The sequence below is a fragment of the Sipha flava genome, unplaced genomic scaffold, assembly GCF_003268045.1.
Source record: "Sipha flava isolate LNK unplaced genomic scaffold, YSA_version1 566_pilon_pilon, whole genome shotgun sequence".
NCBI classification, from domain to species: domain Eukaryota; kingdom Metazoa; phylum Arthropoda; class Insecta; order Hemiptera; family Aphididae; genus Sipha; species Sipha flava.
Genome location: NW_020273547.1, coordinates 24937 through 38847, shown reverse-complemented (window position 1 = coordinate 38847; position 13911 = coordinate 24937). Strand labels below are relative to the sequence as shown.

Below are 13911 nucleotides of genomic sequence, written 5' to 3'. Positions count from 1 at the left end.
GGGGGGGGGGGGGTTTAGTCAAGACGCCACGCTAGATGTGAAGCATACCCAGCCCTACGAACGAGGGTGGGAAAAAAAATATATTTCTTTTCTATATCTCAATAAGGGGGAACCGCGAGTGCTGTCTCGTACTTGCCTCAAAAAAATTTGTGACATTAAAAGAACAAATTATGGCGACCCGCCACCCGAAGCATTACCTCATCTACATATCCGGATGGTGGGCTTATTGCCGGGTTTTAAGAGAGAAAAAAAATCCCACCGTACTCTGGGTACCCACAGGTGGTGTTAAAAAAATGTCCTAAAATTTAAGTCGAAGAATAATGATTTCGTATTTTAACTGATATTGCTTAAATTGAATGGAATTTATTCTAAAATAAATTTAATTCGGCAATAAATAAATTATGTTTTATAATAAAAAAACTAGAACCAAATTTTTTGTGTAAAAACTTATTATGATAATATAACAACTAAAATTGACTACAAAAGTACAAACCATAAATAATTATAATTGTCTGTGAAAAATATACAATATTTCAGGAAAACATATTCATGAAACTAATTGCTAAAATATTGAATAAAACATTTGATTTATGTTTATTTAAATATTTATTAAATAAGTCTACTTTTTTTTATTAAGTAACAAATTATCAACTAACCATAATTATAGTAGGCACTTCATAAATGCAGGTTAGTAATAACTTAAATACGCTTACTAGTATATTAGAATGAAAAATGTTAAAGAAAAAAATTTGTATCTGGCAATTGTCAATAATTCATTTAAGAATAAAGTTTATAAAACTTAAAATAATAAATCATAATAATTATATAAATAATAATAATAATAAATAAAAAGTAAATTTCTCAAAAATAACAAAAGAAATTCTTTATCTAAGTGTAGACTTGAAAGGGTAGGAAAAAATTAAAATTTCTTACCTGGTAGAAATATCTGCCCGACAGATTTCTGCATGGACTATCTTCAATGAATGGCGAATTCACTATTTGAAAAATCGACAAATCGACCACTGATCAGCGATATTGGGAAAATAGTTAACTGACAAATTAAAATCTTATAAATTTGAAACTTATAAGTATAAATGAAACTTATGGTGGCTTCAGAAAAGATTAGAAGGAAATTGTATTAGTCTACTTACAAATCTGTTGTTGATGTGACAAATAATAAACGAACTATTGTTAGGTTGAAAAATTTAATTTTAAAACGTCATAGCAACGCGTTATTGTTAATAGCCAATAAATATTATAGTTAATATAAAGTTGTTGTACAAACTATATAATTGTTTTTTTCCATGTGTTCAGCTTACCAATCAAAAGTTAAAAGATTATTATTTTAAATGCGAAGTAGTAAAATCCTCCGAAAATTGATGTCAGATACCAAAACTAAATAAACTAAATTATTCGGCAAAATTCAAATTATGTTTTATAATAAAAAAAACTAGAATCAAAATTTCGTGCAAAAACTTATTATGATAATATTACTTCTAAAATTGAATACAAAAGTGCAAATCATAAATAATTATAACTGTCTGTGAAAAATATACAAGATTCCAGGAAAACATATTAAAGAGACTAAATACCACAAAATTAAATAAAAATATTTGATTTATGTTTATTTAACTATTTATACATTATAATTTATTAAATATATCTAGACGTTTTGTTCTGATAAGCCCCAAAAGTGTTGTAGGCACCTCCTTAAATGCAGGCTTTCACACGCTTATGAGTATAGTATATTTGAATGAAAAAAGTTTGAAAAAAAATTTGTGTCCGACAATTATCAATAATTCATTTAAGAATAAGGTTTATAAAACTTAAAAAATTAATAAGATTAAATAATAATAATAATCTAAAATTTATATTTATTACATTATATATTATAAATATATTTATATTTATAATAATAATAATTAAATTTTTCAAATATTGCAAAAAAAATTGTTCCTGCTCATTCGACCCTAATATAACAGTTTTCTTAAAAATAATTTTTTTTCATAAATATTTTATAGTGTAGGCTTGAAAGGATAGGAAAAGGGTTAAAGTTCTTACCTGGTAGAAATATCTGCTCGACAGATTTCTGCGTAGATTATCTTCAATAACAGTTAAATCCGCTATTTGAAAAGTCGACAAAACTACCTTTGATCAGCGATATTAGGAAAGTAGTTAACTGACAAATTAAAATCGTATAAATTTGAAATTTTAAAGTATTAATAAAACTAATGATGGCTTCAGAAAAGATTAGTAGTAAATTGTATGTGTTTAATTGCAACTCCGTTGTTGATGTGACAAATATTTCGTACGAACTATTGTTAGGTTGAAAAATTTAATTTTAAAACGTCATAGCAACGCGTTATTGTTAATAGCCAATAAATATTATAGTGAATATAAAGTTGTAGTGCAAATTATGTAATTGTTTTTTCAATGTTTTCAGCGTACCAATCAAAAGCTAATAGATTATTATTTCAAATGCGAAGGAGTGAAATCTTCCGAAAATTGATTTCGTGTACCAACAACTAAATAAACTAATATATTCGACAAAAAACAATTGATATTTTATATTAGAAAAACTAGAACTAAATTTTCGTGCAAAAACTTATTAAGATAATATAATAGCTAAAATTCAGTGGCGGTTCTAGCATACGGGTAGGGTGGGCAGCTGCCCGTATCAAAATTTTTACGTTCACCTTAAAAGGTTCACTGTGATGCTTAAATAAGTAAAGAATTAAGGAATTCAAATATATATTTGTTTTCATTATTTACACTTTCATAAATAAAAAAGTGTTTAATTGGGAAATCTTTGTTTTTGGAAGCTTCAACATTGTCTGATGTACATCAACAAATAAGTAATTATGCACCCAGAGAAATATCTAGATATTATTAAGAAAATGTTAGGTTGGATTTACAAACTGTTCGTTGAAATCCGGTCAACAAACTGTTTATTAATATTACAAGGCAATTAAGGTCATATTAACCTAACCAGATCTAAATCCAAATTGTTTATTTGAAAAGATAGATATTTATTTAAGAAATTTACTATTCTGACCTTGATACATTTTTCGAAAATTTTAGATAATGTTAAAGATAAAGTGGTTGGTCTTTAATTATTACACAATAATGCATCACCTGTTTTAAGCAGAGGTATAACCATACATTTTTTTAAAAGTTGAAAGAAATTTTCCAGTTAATAATGATTTATTATAAATTAATGATAATGGTAGGGAAATCGATACAGATATTTTTTTAAGTAAAAAATTTGTTAAGTCATTTTCATAAAAAGAAGTATGATTTTTAATTTTTTTTTTAGAATGTTTGTAATTTACCCTGTTTCAGTTGGTTTAAAAAATATGGTGTCTTTGGAAATATTATTTTCAATTACTGATACATTACCATTGACCGAATGAACAGCGTCCAAACTTGAAATAACGTTTATGAAATAATCATTAAGTATATTACAAATTTCAAAACTACATTCACTTATAACACCATCTTTATTTATAATCTTGTTTATGTTATTTATATTTTTATTTGGTTTTCCTATGATCTCATAGTTGCGTACCTATATTTTATTATGTACGTCAGCCCCAATCTTAACTTATATTATGGGGCAAATGTAAAAGCGCACATAATGAACACTCGAAAATTTAACTAATATAATGTTCTGATTATTTTTTTACTTCCCCCAAGATTTTTTTCTTCTATAGCGGTCGAAAAATAGGGGGGGCGCATGATCCCTCTTCTTCCTAAAGGCGCCCTTGGTGGTAGTGGTAGTGTTTAAAATGCAGATGGGTGGTCTGAATTAATATGTAAACTCCTAATATCAATTGTCTCAATACACTACTGATATAAAAATACAATTTTGTAAAAAAATTCTATAAGAAATAAGAAATATTTTTATTATTTGTTTAGACAAAGAAAATTATCATGGTATTTAGTTATATAGCGTTTATCATGACATAATTTATGAAAAAAAATTAAAATAACTTCGACCGGCATCAAAAATCGATTATCATACAATATACCTAACAATGATATTAATATAAAATTCTATTATGACTAAGTATCTTGCTCCAAAAATTATGTGTAAAGTATACATTTATATTATTTTAAAATCGGTATGCAAAATGGAAAATCAAATGAATTCATAATAAATTTGTCCATACAACGTTTACTTTACTACATGATCTCTGTCCGGTTATTACAGTCAACAATTTACCTATTCCTTTATATAAGCCAGTAAAATATTTAGTTCTCAATCTGGACGAGAGAATAAACTGGAATAACCACATAAAAGAAGAATAATCGTCAACTTCAAGACCATACACTTAAAGTGTTACAAAAAACAAGTTTTTAAAAAACAAACTTTAACACAACATTTGTGAATTATTAAGCACTCCTTAAACCAATATGCACTCATAGGTTTCCATTCTAAGAAATTATAAAGAAAAAAAAACCATCCTTTATATATTTACTCATAAAACAAACGTTTCAGTACATGACTTTTCGCAAAATTACCAACGCTTTACCTCATGTGTTTAACCAAACTCTTCACAAAGATCTTGGTATAAAATAAATTGAAGAAAAAGCTAATTTTTTCTATAAAATATTCTTTTCTAAATTGAAAATCACCAAAATCCATTAATTAATGTCTTACATTTCCTGGGAATCTCCATCATCGGCTAAAAAGAAAACTGTATTGAGATCTGGGTACGGACGGGTTTATGGACGTAGCTAAGAGGGCATTAGCTCCCCACCCTTGGGACTAAGCTATCTATTTTACAAAGCAAAGTATTATTATATATTAATAATTATAATAAAATATCGTCAATGGTCATGGATGAATATGGTACCTATTTTATACATTTTTTTTTATAATGAAATAGCTCACTTTTGTTGTTAATTATATGTATTTACCTAATTTTAAAATGGTTTTGGATTAAAATCGATACCAATAATGTAACTATTTAAACTTTGTCATTATTGTGAAAAAAATGAGTTACTTATGAGAGACTCAAAAACATATTCTGTAATTCAAAATTTTATATATATTTAAAAAAACCAACTAAATAAATTCTTAAACCTCCATTAGCCCCCCCCCCCTTAGTTAGTGATAAAACCCGCTTCTGGATCTAGAATAAATTCTTGAACTAGGTCGTCATCAAACGAAACTTAATAGTTCAGTAGATCCTCAATTAACTGTCAGTATCGGAACCAGAGCTTTGATGGATAATCGAAAAGACGGTTAAGCAGGCAACAAACATTTTTTTAAACATACATTCATATTATTTATTTTTTTTTTTAGTAATTATGACATACATATTGATTATTAGTATAATGTCTATGATGTGTGTAGAGAAGAATCATAATAGAGTCAGGGACGCAATTTCAATAAAATAAAAGTGCTGAAGCCCTTCTATCTTTCTTATATTCTTAATGGTTATAACACCCGCAACCCGCACAATTCAATAGTTCCTAAAATATTTGGTAAATATTTGAATATTTTTAAATTTGAATTGTTTACTTTGATTTTATATTTTTATTGCGCGTATAACGAATTACCCGTCTGTTAACACAAATGTTTCATCATATGAGATCACTTTTAGATTCTGAGTGAAACGAAGGATATTATGGTTTTATAATGATATTTGTATTTTATTTTTTTAACACTTTTTCGGATAGAAATATACTGGTCCAAAAGTTTTTCTGAGAACTTTTTAAATTTTAAATTTGCATGTGGTGGTACTTTAGATAGGTAATTTTTTTAAATCTTAATAGTTTCTCCAGACGTGAGGAAAAAACTGTCCTGAAACGGTAAAAATACGCTGTAAATAAGACTTTCAGATTTTAGTTATTTAGTCATAATTCCAAAAGTAATGTGGCTAACAACTTGAAAATTTTACCCTATAGCAAAGTATTTTATATAATTTTCAAAAAGCGCTTTTGATTTAATTATAGAACTTTTAAAACTTTTTTGAAAGTCTTTATATAATAAAACTTTTATTTTTAGATATTAAGTAAAAATTTAATATCACCTAAAACATATAAGAGTACTTATTTACCAATACTAAAAACATTTTAAAAATCGTTAGTCTGAAATTTATTTCATAAGAGGTTAAGTAAATTATTATACGAACGAATTTTACGGATTTTACTGTTTTTACATCAATTTTTAACAATAAAATAAATAAATAAATAAAATTTTTAACATATGTTTATTAAAAAAATGTGGCCCATTCAATGATAATAAAACTTTGAACATAGATAAATATTTGGTTAAAAAAAAAAAAAATTCTTCGTCAAACAATAAAATGTTAAACAGGTCGATAAAAAAAAGTACCTACCGATAATAAGACTAAAAATGGTAAAATATACTTATAAATGGTTGATTTTTATACTGAACCTTTGCTCAGAACCATTTTGATAAAGAAATTACTTATCATTTCTTTAAAACTCAGTATATTTACCACTTGTCCCGGTGTCCCGGCTCATCATTCAGTTTATCCCGGATCTATAGAAACTGAGAAAAAATAACATTTAATATTATATTATAAAACATAGAATAATATTGTACATTATATTATTATATAATGGTAATCTAATCGGTATGATTATATACAATAATAATGTATTTTTGTATTAGCCAATAAATATTTAAATTACAAAATTATATACTTATTTTGTTTTCATATCAAATTAAAAAAAAAAGTCATTCAATATGATAATCTAAGTTTAGGGATTTAAAAATCTAGCAACCTACTTATTACAATTATCCAGTTCGAGGATGGAAGAGACGAAAGACGAACTTCTTTAAATAATAAATGTATACATATATACAATAAAAACTCTGTTTTTTTATACATCATGAGTAATGAATATTTTATTGTAAATTCACATGAACACATTTGATGGTTTTAATTTCGAAAATGAGGGTTCCAAGCCTCCCCCATCCAAACTGCGCCTATGAATAGAGTATTATTTTATTATCTATGAGAAAAATTTCTGCACCGCGATTACACAACACAGAATGTATTGATGTTACAAATCGTTTCTATTGCTGATACCATATTTGGTTTAAACTACGGTTGGGTTAGAGAAGATTATTTTTTACACCGTGGTTGGAACGCAACATAGTTAAGGGAATAGTTATAATAATGGAATTTAACTTATAATTACAGCTTCCGTATAATATAGAGAAGGAATTTCCAATTAAATTTAAGGAAAAGTTCAATAGTTCATAGTCCACTGAAATTAATAATTCAAATGAACTATTCTTTAGTTCATATAGTTTAATAAGTTCACTAGTTTAAATGATTCATTCAATTTAATTTCCCAAACGATATGAACTATTTTTCTTATCACTGCTAGTAGGTCCTACAAATAGTAAATTAAAATATCTATTACTTATCAATAATTACATCAAATAATTTTCAATGTAGAAACATGTCAAAACCATACTATTTATGTATTCAGATTAATTTAATAGTATATATTATGTATTCTATATTTATTTCTTTATATTCTATGGTAATATCTGATAAAATTATTTTCATGAACAGTTAATGCAGACATTGGAAACAGCTGTTTTGTGATTTTGAATAATAAACTCATTAGACTTAATGGTAAATAATTAAGACATTATATAAAGTTCACGAACTATATTACAGTTTAAACATGTATAATACACAATGTTACCAATATATTTTTGAACTGTGAACTGTTAAAATACAGGTACTGAAACAGGTCAGAATAGTTCACCAAAGTGAACAGTTCATTTGAATTCGTTCAAGAACTTAACATCTCTAGTATAATAGTAAATAAAAGTACGAACATTTTGCTATTTTATGTGTTATTTTGTATTCGAGATAATAAACACAATGCAATTATTAATAATTAATTATAACATTTTTTATAGATACATCATTAATTTAAAAAAGCATATTTATTTTCTGAATTATTTCATTGCTCATAATGATTAATGTCTTGGATAATAACTCGAGGACATAATTTGATTTTTGTTCTCGAATGTTGACATCGTTAATGATAAGGAAATTATTGACTTGATATTATTACGATTATTATAATGACTAATTTGATTTTTATTTTGTAATGTAATAGTGCTGCATCTTTAAGATTTGTATTATTTAGTTTCAGTACCTAACAAAAAATGTATAAAAAAAAAAAATTGACATTTCTCTGTAATTTCACACAAATACGTTAATATATATTGTATTCAATTACTAATCAAACATATATTCTACAAAAGAGAACTATTGAATCCCAATTTAGGAATATTTCGTAAGTACTACAGTAAAAATACTTATTATATAAATATCATTGAAAAACAGGGGCGTCATTTCAGTTTTTTTTAAGGGTGTACAATTAAAAAGGCAAATTTTTTCCCACCACCAGGCCAACATTTATGATTAGCAGTAATTACTGATTAGCTGTGGTGCATGCAGGGCCGGCGCTAGAAGTATTGACACCTTGGGTGAAACCATGTTTTGGCACCCTTGAACTCCCCTCCTCTCCAACCCACTTAGTTTGAGTGAATAGTAAAAAAAAGTTTTTTAGTGAATTTAAATAAAATTAGTACATATTTAATATAATAACTTAATATTATATCAACGCATTTTTTGGACAGGTTTATGTTTTTTCGTTGCAAGAATATAATAGTTCTAATTTTGAGCTTGGCATTTTTTACTTTTTGAAAGTTCGGGGAATATATTATTTCACGCCACCACTGCCTACAATATAGGAATACTGTGTTCCACTAACAACTCATTTAATAAGACAACCAGAGAACGTAATTCATTGTAAATAATTAATAAGAAACCAAAATATAAAAAAAAAATGAAAAAAATTCAATTTAATTGTCACTTACAAATTAAAGTAATATTATATATTTATACATTTACCCGTATAATCAATAAATATTATTATGTTGTGTATACGAACAGTGGTGGCGTGACGGCAGATTTTTGAGTCCCTGGAATCAAGTCAATGGGTGGGTAGGTGGGTGGGTATTGACCATTGGGTATCGAGTGGGTATACAGCATGTAGAACGAATAGTGAGGGAGCTCTTTTTACAAGCTGCCCTTAAATTTCTTTTTAGGTGGGTGGGTGGGTGGCCAAAATTCTAACAGGACTCATGAAGTAAAATATTTCGCGCCGTCATTGTCTACGAATCTACTTATAATTATTAGTTATGTATATTTAGATTTTAATAAGCTATTGATTTAAATAGAATCATCAAACGCTTATGTAATTATAAGGAAAATATATTATTTATATTGCGTTTATGATAAAATATTCAGTGTGTTGCTAGATTTTTATATAGATGAAAAAATACTTAAGTTCTGAAGATTCGTCCCGAGCGCAATATTCGGTAGCTGCGGCACTGGTTATACGAATTTATTTGTAAACGAGTAAATATTTAAAAAAAATAAATAATACGACCATCTATTTAATTACACAGATAAATGCGGTGGTAGGTTTCCATGCATTATTTTTACATCAAAACCAGCGCTGTATGAATGCAGTACCTATATGAAGTAGAAAGCACAACTGTTATATTCTTACTTCCTGTAGGTCGTTAATGCGTATTATTACGTTAAATTAGATAAATTAGATGAAAACAATTTTCAGTTTGGCGCCCCTTTCGTACTGGCACCCCGGGCAATCGCCCGGATCGCCCATAGTTTTCCCTGGCCTTGGGTGCATGCACAATATTAAAGATTGGAAAAATGAAAGACAAGGCGGCAAGACCATGTATCAGTGACGCCTAGACCAATAGCCAATAATTGAAAGTGAAAAAAATTTAGGGTGTGCTTGTGCACACCCTGCTCCCCTCCCACAAATGGCTCCCCTGACTATAAATAGTATTTATACAATTTTTATATTTATTAGTAGGTATCAAAAATATGGTTATACGTAGTACAATAATCTTAAATAGTCCAATGAGAGTTAAGAATCATGAAATTTTAAAATTTTTGGCTTACGGGTTTTGTGTATAAAAATAATTTAAATTTATCTCGTTAACTCAGATTTATTAGTAGAAACGTTTTCAACTTTTTTTCAACTAAGCTGTGTTACGCGCTTTACTATACTAATTAATTTAAAAATAGTCCAAATTATTAGTTAATTAATAAGGTTATGAAAATTAATTTTGAATATTAATAGCTTTAAATTGTAGTTACACGTACAAAACAACGTTGTTTTTAATATCTGTGATTGCAGTTGCTAATCCTATATTTTTTTAATATTAATGAGTAACCCCCCATGTTTAAATTATTAAAATTAAAATTTATAGTTGTCTACACTGTTTAATTTATCTAATTATATGGGATTTTTAATAGATTTATTTTTAGAAAATTTCAAAATTAAATCCATTGATTTATACTTCTTGTCAATAGTCCATTTATCATTATCATATATATCTAAGAATTTCAAAATTCTAAACATGTTTCTAAATGAACGAGTAATTCTTTAAAGCTTATACAATTTAACATGCATTTAAACTGAAAATTTGATTTTATTAGTGTTGCATTTTACAGATAATTAGTTATTTAATGTTTCGTTGATTATGCAAAAATAAATTTGAGTATAAATTTTACACCAAATTGTAGCAAAAATACACAACAGTTAATAATCTCCAAACTGGTGAGTTTTAAGATTAATCAAACCTATGTTTTAATTTAAATTTAAATTTATAATAAAATTACTTTGTAATATAAATGTACACAAAGTAACTGCTTTTTATCCAAATGTTAATGATATTTATCTTAATTTCTTAACTTTTTTTGTACAGATTGTATTTTTAAAATAAAAGTTAATCAAAAGTTGAAATCAAGAAATATATTAATCATTTTTCTGATTAAAATATGTGAAAATGATTTATTTATCAGCAATTTTTCTAAAAATAGTTATTTTTTTAAACATATATATGTCTTAATTTTATTAAATCTGTGTTAAAAAAACAATATATCTGAAAGGTCTTAAGTGCATACATGAAAGCCCTCATTTCTGAATAAATAATATATATTAGGTTATTTCGTTTAATAATTAAAAAAGGAATATTATAATTTATTTAATTATTTATATTTTTTAGATAATAAAAATAATAAACTAAGAATTACAATTTCCATAATAAAATTCTGTTTAGTTTTTAATCATTGAGTTTACTATTGTATCAATTAATATATTTTCAATTATAAATATTCTATTGATTCAAATAGTTAGATTGATTTAAAAATTGGTATAAATGTGAATATACTCAAACAAAAGATTTTTATAAAACAATCTAACTATTTTATCTTACTAAACTGTTAATAATATTTTTTTAATGCAACTTTTAATAATCAGATAGCTAAAAAAAAAATTTGTAAATTATTAAAGAATTTGCAAAGTATAAAAATGTCTTATAAGCTTTACAAAAACTTTATTTTTGTAAAATAATTGATAAATATTTTAATGCAATTAATTCTTTATTTAAGTTTGAATTTTTAAATTGTATTTAGTTTATATTTTCATTAATATCTTTCAGGTACAAAAATTAAATCTTTGTTATGGATGAAAAATTAAAAAATGATATCAATTCAATTAAAAAAGATACTTCTGAGATACCTGGAGTCAATGTATGCAAAAATAAATTTGTACAACCATATTATTTGAAAGAAACATCAATTATGGATGTATTATGTGATAAAATAACTGATTTAAATGTTACAAACTCTGAATCAATTTTGTGTTATGAACAATTAAATTCATTAGCAGATTCAAAATTTGAAGAAATAGTTCTTTTAATTGTAAATAACAACAATTTCAAGTATACTTTGAATAAATGTTTAGATATTAGTGTTCTAATATTTTTAATGAGTATATTTTCTAAAATAATATTAAAATTTAAACAAATAAAGACGATAGTACTAGACATGATATGTGACTCAACATATTTAGAAAATTTGAATAATTCTTTTATAGAACTTAATAGATCTCAAGATACAATATGTAAGGTTAAAAAATTGCAAGAATTTTTTGATAATTGTAATATTTTATTAAAAGCCATTGATAATCGAAAAAGTAAAGCTCTTTTAAATGAGATAATACAATTCAAAACATCTTTTTTTATTGAAAATATGTCATTTGATGAAAAAGAACTCGAATCAAATTATGATAACTTAGAGACTGAAAAAATTATACAAATATTAAATAGTATTAAAAATAACGATTGCGTTCATTATAAAATTAAAAGATGGCCACAGTATTATGAAACTCTTTCTATTTATCCTTCAATCTCGGATATAACTACAAAGAGAGTAATTTTGAGTCAAAATATATTGAAAGGACGTTATGACAATGTTGAACACTATATAGATGTGCAGTTTCGTTTACTTCGTGAAGATTTTATAGCTCCAATGCGTGAAGGTATTCAGTGTTATAAAGAAGTGACTAAATTTAATCCAGATGTAAAGATGATACCTAATATGCATATTTATTTTAACGTAAAGATTAAAGTAAAAGATGTAAAAAGAAAAAAAGTACATATAGTTAATTTTTACACTAAAGATGATTGCTCAAATGATTCAAAAAGATTTATGCCTCAATCAATGTTAGTATTTAGTAATGATAATTTTGATACAATGTTTTTTGCCTTAGTCATTAGAATTAGCCAAACATTTTTATCGTCATTAAAAACATTAGTTATAAAACCTTTAGATCATACTGTATCAATTAATATGAAATCTTCTTATACCATGGCTGAATCTGTTGCATTCTTTTTACCTTACATGTATACCATGAATGTTTTAAAAACATTTAATCATATTAATTTTCCTATGAAATCATATATTGTGTTTGGAAAAACTGAACCTAAAACCCCTGCATACTTAACATGTAAATCAAAAATATATACTATCAATGGCTTACAATTTGATATTTTAAATAACAATCTTTGGCCTGATAACAAGTTCTTAGGATTGGACTCAGCACAAAGTATGGCATTTAAAGCAGCATTAACTAAAGAATTTACTATCATTCAAGGACCACCAGGTACTGGTAAAACATATATTGGTCTTAAAATAGTAAAAAGTATTATTGAGAATATGTATAAAACAAATATACTTAAAAACCCAATTATAGTCGTTTGCTATACAAATCATGCTTTAGATCAATTTCTTGAAGGTTTAATTAATATCACTAAATGTGTTACAAGAATTGGCCGTGGATGTAAATCTGATATTGTAAAATCTCATGTGCTTAGAAATACTAACACTTTTTTAGCACAAAAACGTTTGAAGAATTCATATGTAGTTGGTTTTACTACTACTGGAGCTTCAATGAAGCGTTCTCTTTTGTTGAAACTAAAACCTCCCATAGGTTAGTATAATATTTTATTAGTTGTGTATTGTATTATATATAAATAATTCATTAATTATAATAAAAAAATTATTTATAAAATGTTAGAATTATTTGTTTTTTATAACAATACCAAGTACAGTTAATATATACAATTGCTTTTGTTCTACTTAACATTTAAAAGTATTACTAAAACATTTATTTTTTTTCTAAACAGCCTAAATGGCCTATATTGTAATATGAATGGTAGTAATTTCTGGTTTTTTTGCTCAGAATCAAACTTAAATTTTTAAAGTTATATAAATACTGAAAAATTAATTATATATTGAATAAATAGAAAATTTTGTAATTTATTTAAATTAAATACAGATGATATAAATTATTAAAATATCAATAAGTTTTTAATCAAGTATTTTAATAATAATTTTAAACTAGATTATAAATACATATAAAAAAAAATTGAATAACTGATTTGAATTTCAGTTATTGTAGAAGAAGCTGCTGAAGTCTTAGAATCACATGTAGTTGCATCTCTAACGAAATTTTGCC

General features: G+C 25.6%; 1 protein-coding gene across 1 annotated transcript in view; it reads left to right on the top strand.

Moving 5' to 3' along the window:
• The first annotated feature begins 10501 nt into the window (after positions 1 to 10501).
• LOC112691131 overlaps positions 10502 to 13911 on the top strand; it is a 9226-nt gene continuing 5816 nt past the window's right edge. Inside the window, exons 1-3 of the mRNA XM_025565285.1 lie at positions 10502 to 10668; positions 11552 to 13383; positions 13846 to 13908. Of these exons, the coding sequence (XP_025421070.1) occupies positions 11574 to 13383; positions 13846 to 13908 (1873 nt within the window). The 5' untranslated portion in view covers positions 10502 to 10668; positions 11552 to 11573. The remainder of the gene's footprint in view (positions 10669 to 11551; positions 13384 to 13845; positions 13909 to 13911) is intronic.